The following is a 4,745-nucleotide window of genomic DNA, read 5'->3' on the forward strand; positions in this document are numbered from 1 at the left end:
CTATCACTCCCCTCCTTAACAGGATGGGCAAGGGAATTAGATGGAAAAAATCCTTGTGGGTCAAGAAAAAGGAGTTTAGTAAAGCAGAAACAAAAGCAAAAAATAACCAAACTCTGAAAGATTTATTTTTTCTACTTCCCAGGAGCACATGGTGTCCACCAAGTTCCCGCAAAGCAGGGTTTCAGTGCATGTAGTAGGTTGTTCCAGAATATGAATACCTTATCCTTTCTCTTCAGATTTTATTGCTGAGCAGATTCTTATACTCTGATGTTTTTTTCAAGGGTGCAATTCAGTTAGCCAGTCATACAAAGCAAAAGGCAGTCCTAATGTTTAACATCGTACTTCATATTTACCAGCATTATTATTTAAGTAATCTGTGACCCTTGCACGCACCTATTGCTCCATGTAGCTCACTTTTCTCTTGTTCTACCCCACTGTAACACCTGCATTACATATTAAAGCTTGGGGTTCTACATCTTTTTTAGTTGAAAGGAAGTTTACCCTGAGGTTGATACCAATCAAGTATCTAACCCTGGGGTTAGGTACCAATCATCAAATCCTGTCACTAGCTGTAGCTCATGAGATTTTTTTTAAATTTTAAAATGCTACTCATCTTGGTCTTACACTTCAGGAACAAAGGCCCACAAGCAGAACTCCTGAACAGATGGTATCTTCAGGGAATGTAATCCCTAATAAAAACCCTAAACTTTCAAGTACATCCCATAATTACAAGCTGGATCTCTTAAAAAATAATTACTCTTGTCTAAACCTCCTTCTCTCTTGACAAACTAAAAACAACCTTGCACTTAGAAGTATTAACATGCTTACATTCAGTACTGAAAAATCACAGTGAAAGATACACAATTTAAGCCTTTGTTCTTCTGATAAACCATGTTAAGTCTTCCTAGGAAAATAAGCAGCAATCCCAATTATCTCAAGAGTATTTCAGTCCAAGTTATGCTGAAGTACCACATGATGTAGATGGTCAAGGTGATAATAAACCAAGCTTGACGTTCTCCATGTTGGATAAACACCTTTCCTGCTATTTTTAAACCCAGGTTTGCTGAATTTTTACTTTTTCAATTTCTACTTTTGCTTACAATACAAATCTCAGCCAACTCTATCTCCAAATACTGCAGGACACCATGGTTTAAATCATCACATCCCAACTCACTCCTAGGCTTTGTTTCATACAGACATTGTTGGTATCCCAACAATAACACAAAGACATCTGAACTCTGAAACAGAAGCACTGAAGCTTGGAAAAGACAAAAATTCTGAGAAGAGAAACATAAATCTTTATTTCTTTGTCTACATAAACATTACCAGACACTGACACAATGCAGTTAAATGCACTTTGTATTACTACATGGAGGCTTAGTAGTCCATCTTTTAAAGAGTTTTTTTGTTTCTTAGGCAGGAGTGTTTCAATAGACAGGCATTGCTCTCAGGCTGGTTCTAGCAATTGTTCCTAAGGAAAAAATAAACACACAATGTGAGACACATGTAGCACACAGCTCTTTCCAGGAACATCCTCTAAATCCCCAACACTACTACAATATTACAAAGACGAGCTTCCCCTCATCCCTTGGGCGAAAAGGTAAAATTTGCAAATCTAATTTTTAGGAAGCCTGTCTGTAAGAGAGCCTTCTGCCCACCTAAGCAAGAATTCAGATAATAACTACAGGCTAGTGGCAGTAATAATACTTTCTGGCTAGTGGGAATCAACAGAAATTTCTGTAGTACTAACTCGTGCACATTAGAAAACACTCTGGGAACAGTAGGCCAATAATACACATGATTTAATAATTTTATGTTGGAAAACAAGCAGCAGCCCTGTTACTGGACACTTTACAAGTAATGGATTACACAAACTTTTTTCTCTACCCAGAGAGAGATTCATACACAGAGTGCCCACCTTGCCCACAGTGCCTGGGGTGCAGAAGTTGTGGATGGATTTCACAGGCTCACTTCCTACCAGCAGCAGGGGTAAAGGATTCAGTGCATCTGTGTTGCTCAAGCAGATTCTCACATTTCGTTGATGAAACTTTCAGATTTTATTACTTTCAAGAGCATTATGGCCAACCTGGAGGAGTTTCATTACTTCACTGAAGATTAGTTGTATTTTCTCCTGAAAAAAACCCAACCCAAACAAAATCTACAGTGATGTAGTACGGGATCATTCTTACACCAGATTTCCAGTATTGACCTATAAGTTCCTGGCTTCAGAGACTTGGATTATAATCCATGTCACACCCTTGGGTATGTAGGTTACACAAAAAAAAAGACTTGATAGTGCATGTAATTTTTATTAATACCTTCTCTGTACTAATGACATTTGGGCTGACTTGTGCTACTCAGCTTTTCAGTAGTGTTGGCTTTTCCAAGACTTTCCAGTGAAGCAGTATCTGGCATATTCCAAGCATTCTTTCATACTTTGCCAGTCTTTTTAACATTTTCAATCCTTATGTTCTGAAATGCTCCACAATATTACACCCCTAAAAGCAAACATGAGAAAGCAAGTCCTTGTCTTGGACACACTGGCAGCCACATATAGATTTAACAAAGCCACCCACACCAAAATTTTTATTTTGTAGCTTCCACTTTGCTCTTTTTGATAAGAATATAGCCATCAGGGTGATCTCACTCTCACTGTTTCAGTTCTGCTTTCTGCTCTAAAGTCATTGTGCCAAACCTCCTTCTCAGCAGAAAGCCTGCTTCATTTTAACGGCAGGCTACAGGACAGCATTGCACAAGGAATTATTGCTACTCACAGCTCTGCAATCAGCACTTGGCAGCTTCTTCCCACATGCCCTTCTGAAGCTCAGAGGCTTTCACCACACAGGGAGATCCCAAACTTCCAGCAAAACACACTAGAAACCTGCAGGAAGCATTCCTAGCATTAAATGTTCTGTCAGGAATTTGACAATATCCAAGAACACTTTACACTTTCAAAAGGGCATCAAGGAAAGTCTATTATTCAGTATTGAATAATATGTTTTCTATTCTTTAGAAAATAGAAAATAGAATAGAAATATTCTATTCTAACAAAAGAATAGAAAACATATTATTCAATACTGAACAAGAAAACCACAAATCTACAGAAACAAAACACAATTTTTCCTCTTTAAGAAGATTTAATCTTTTCTGTGCATGAATATTAAGCTGTAAATGTCTTTTTACAATAGAAAATCTAGAAGCCACTGCTAGAAGCCTGGAAAGTTATGTACTAATTACTTGCAGATGTAATGACAGACAGGAGAGCTAAACCATGCTAAAAGCGGCCATTATAATTTTAGCTTTTCCTCTTTTAATAACTGTCAGATTCTCCACTTTAAAAGACTGCAGAATAAAATGACTACATGTTGTTTGGGGTTTTTTGTCCTTGCGAAAACAGAAAGAAGGAAGGTACATAACCGGCTCCCTCAACCAGTTTTAGCAAGAATTCCTGTTTGCCTTTTTTGACACCACATCCATTCTGGACAGGAATGAATGGGCAACACAAAGGCCAAAAGTTACGTATGGGAACTCTTTACCCCTGAAATTAAATTCACAGTTTATGAAAAATCAGCTGAAAAATATTTCAAAATTCGCAGTTAAGTAATATTATATACAGCGCAAACATTTAATAGGAAAAGCCAAGAATACCATGCTCCTGGGACATCTTTTGGTCATGGTGGTGCACGCTCCGGCCACTGACCAACTTCCATTGCTTTCATCTGGGAAAAAAAAAAGGGAGAAGACATATTTGGAAAAGCGACAGACACACGAACAGTACAAGGAGTCTAAAAGGACGTACTAGAGGTAAGTGCCCGATTTCGAAGACAAGCAGCGCCAATAACCACAGCCTCGCACCGCAGCTCCCTCAGCAGCCCCGGCCGCCGCGCCGCTCCCGGCGTGCCTGCCGCGGGGCGAACCATCCCTCCTGAAAAGGAGGGGGGCACTCCGTGCGCCGCCTCCACCTCTTCCCGCAGCGCAGCGGCCGCGTACTGACTCTGCCGCAGACGCGAGGCTACAGATTCGGCCATCCACGCAGAAGTTCTGAGCAGGCGACGCCGCCCTGGAAAGGCGCCGGGGTGCAGATCAACATCGGCTCTCCCCCCTGTCTTACCGCGGCGATGGAGGCGCCTCCGAGAGGGAGGCAGTGTCGCATCCCGCTGTCTGCGCATGCGCAATGCCGCGCCCGCCGAGGCGTGTGGTGTTGCGGAGGGGAAGTTGCTGGTGCTTCCTGTTCCTTGTGGCAGCTCCCGGTGTTCCCGGGGCCTTTGTGGGGGCTCCGGGGGCTCCTGTGTTCCCTGTGCCCTCGCGGCGACGAGGCTGCGGCGGGCAAATTCCCGGGGTTCCCACGGTGAGGTGACTGGACGTAACACCCCATCCCGTGCACCGCTCGCTCGTGGTTGCGATGTCTTCAGGTTAAATTGTCTGTCCCCAGGCTGAACTCCCCTCGCCTTTTGTAAACATAACCAGTGCCCTCAGATGACATACAGTAGAAGTTGCTTAATAAAGAAAAGGAGTGTGTTTGAAGAATTGCGCAAGGTTACATCACAGAAATAAATATGCATTAGGTGGACCGAGGATGTTTTGCTGTGTAAGCTGTGACCTTTTACCTTTCTGTATGCTTGATTGGTGGAAGCTTCCACTTTACTCCCTTGCAGAATATGCAATGTTTCTTTTCTAAACTTAGCTGTTATGTCTGTTCAGAGAGCCAAAATGTGCCTCATCCATCTCAGGAGCGTCCTGCTGTT

The 4,745-nt window shown here is 42.1% G+C and overlaps 1 protein-coding gene and 1 non-coding gene across 2 annotated transcripts; both read right to left on the reverse strand.

The window, feature by feature from the left end:
• Positions 1-2,773: 2,773 nt before the first annotated feature.
• LOC129133725 (uncharacterized) lies at positions 2,774-4,169 on the reverse strand. Its single transcript, XM_077172159.1, has 3 exons — positions 3,800-4,169; positions 3,649-3,719; positions 2,774-2,881 (listed from the first exon to the last, which is right to left on the reverse strand). Exons 1-3 carry the CDS (start codon positions 4,167-4,169, stop codon positions 2,825-2,827), a joined length of 498 nt encoding a protein of 165 aa, XP_077028274.1. The 3' UTR covers positions 2,774-2,824.
• LOC129133730 (small nucleolar RNA SNORA13) lies at positions 3,378-3,510 on the reverse strand. The gene has a single exon (XR_008536042.2). It is a non-coding gene; the product is annotated as a small nucleolar RNA SNORA13 (small nucleolar RNA).
• Positions 4,170-4,745: the final 576 nt, after the last annotated feature.

The sequence above is a fragment of the Agelaius phoeniceus genome, chromosome Z (genome assembly GCF_051311805.1).
Source record: "Agelaius phoeniceus isolate bAgePho1 chromosome Z, bAgePho1.hap1, whole genome shotgun sequence".
In the NCBI taxonomy this organism is placed as follows: domain Eukaryota; kingdom Metazoa; phylum Chordata; class Aves; order Passeriformes; family Icteridae; genus Agelaius; species Agelaius phoeniceus.

Bases quoted from the DNA above. Each gene is read 5' to 3' on its own strand.
- LOC129133725 (XM_077172159.1), bottom strand. From the start codon at position 4,169: ATGCGCAGACAGCGGGATGCGACACTGCCTCCCTCTCGGAGGCGCCTC. The intron at 3,720-3,799 runs GTACGTCCTTTT...TTTTTTTCCCAG, and splicing joins AAATCGGGCACTTACCTCTA to ATGAAAGCAATGGAAGTTGG. The intron at 2,882-3,648 runs GTATTCTTGGCT...TGCTTCCTGCAG, and splicing joins AAAGATGTCCCAGGAGCATG to GTTTCTAGTGTGTTTTGCTG.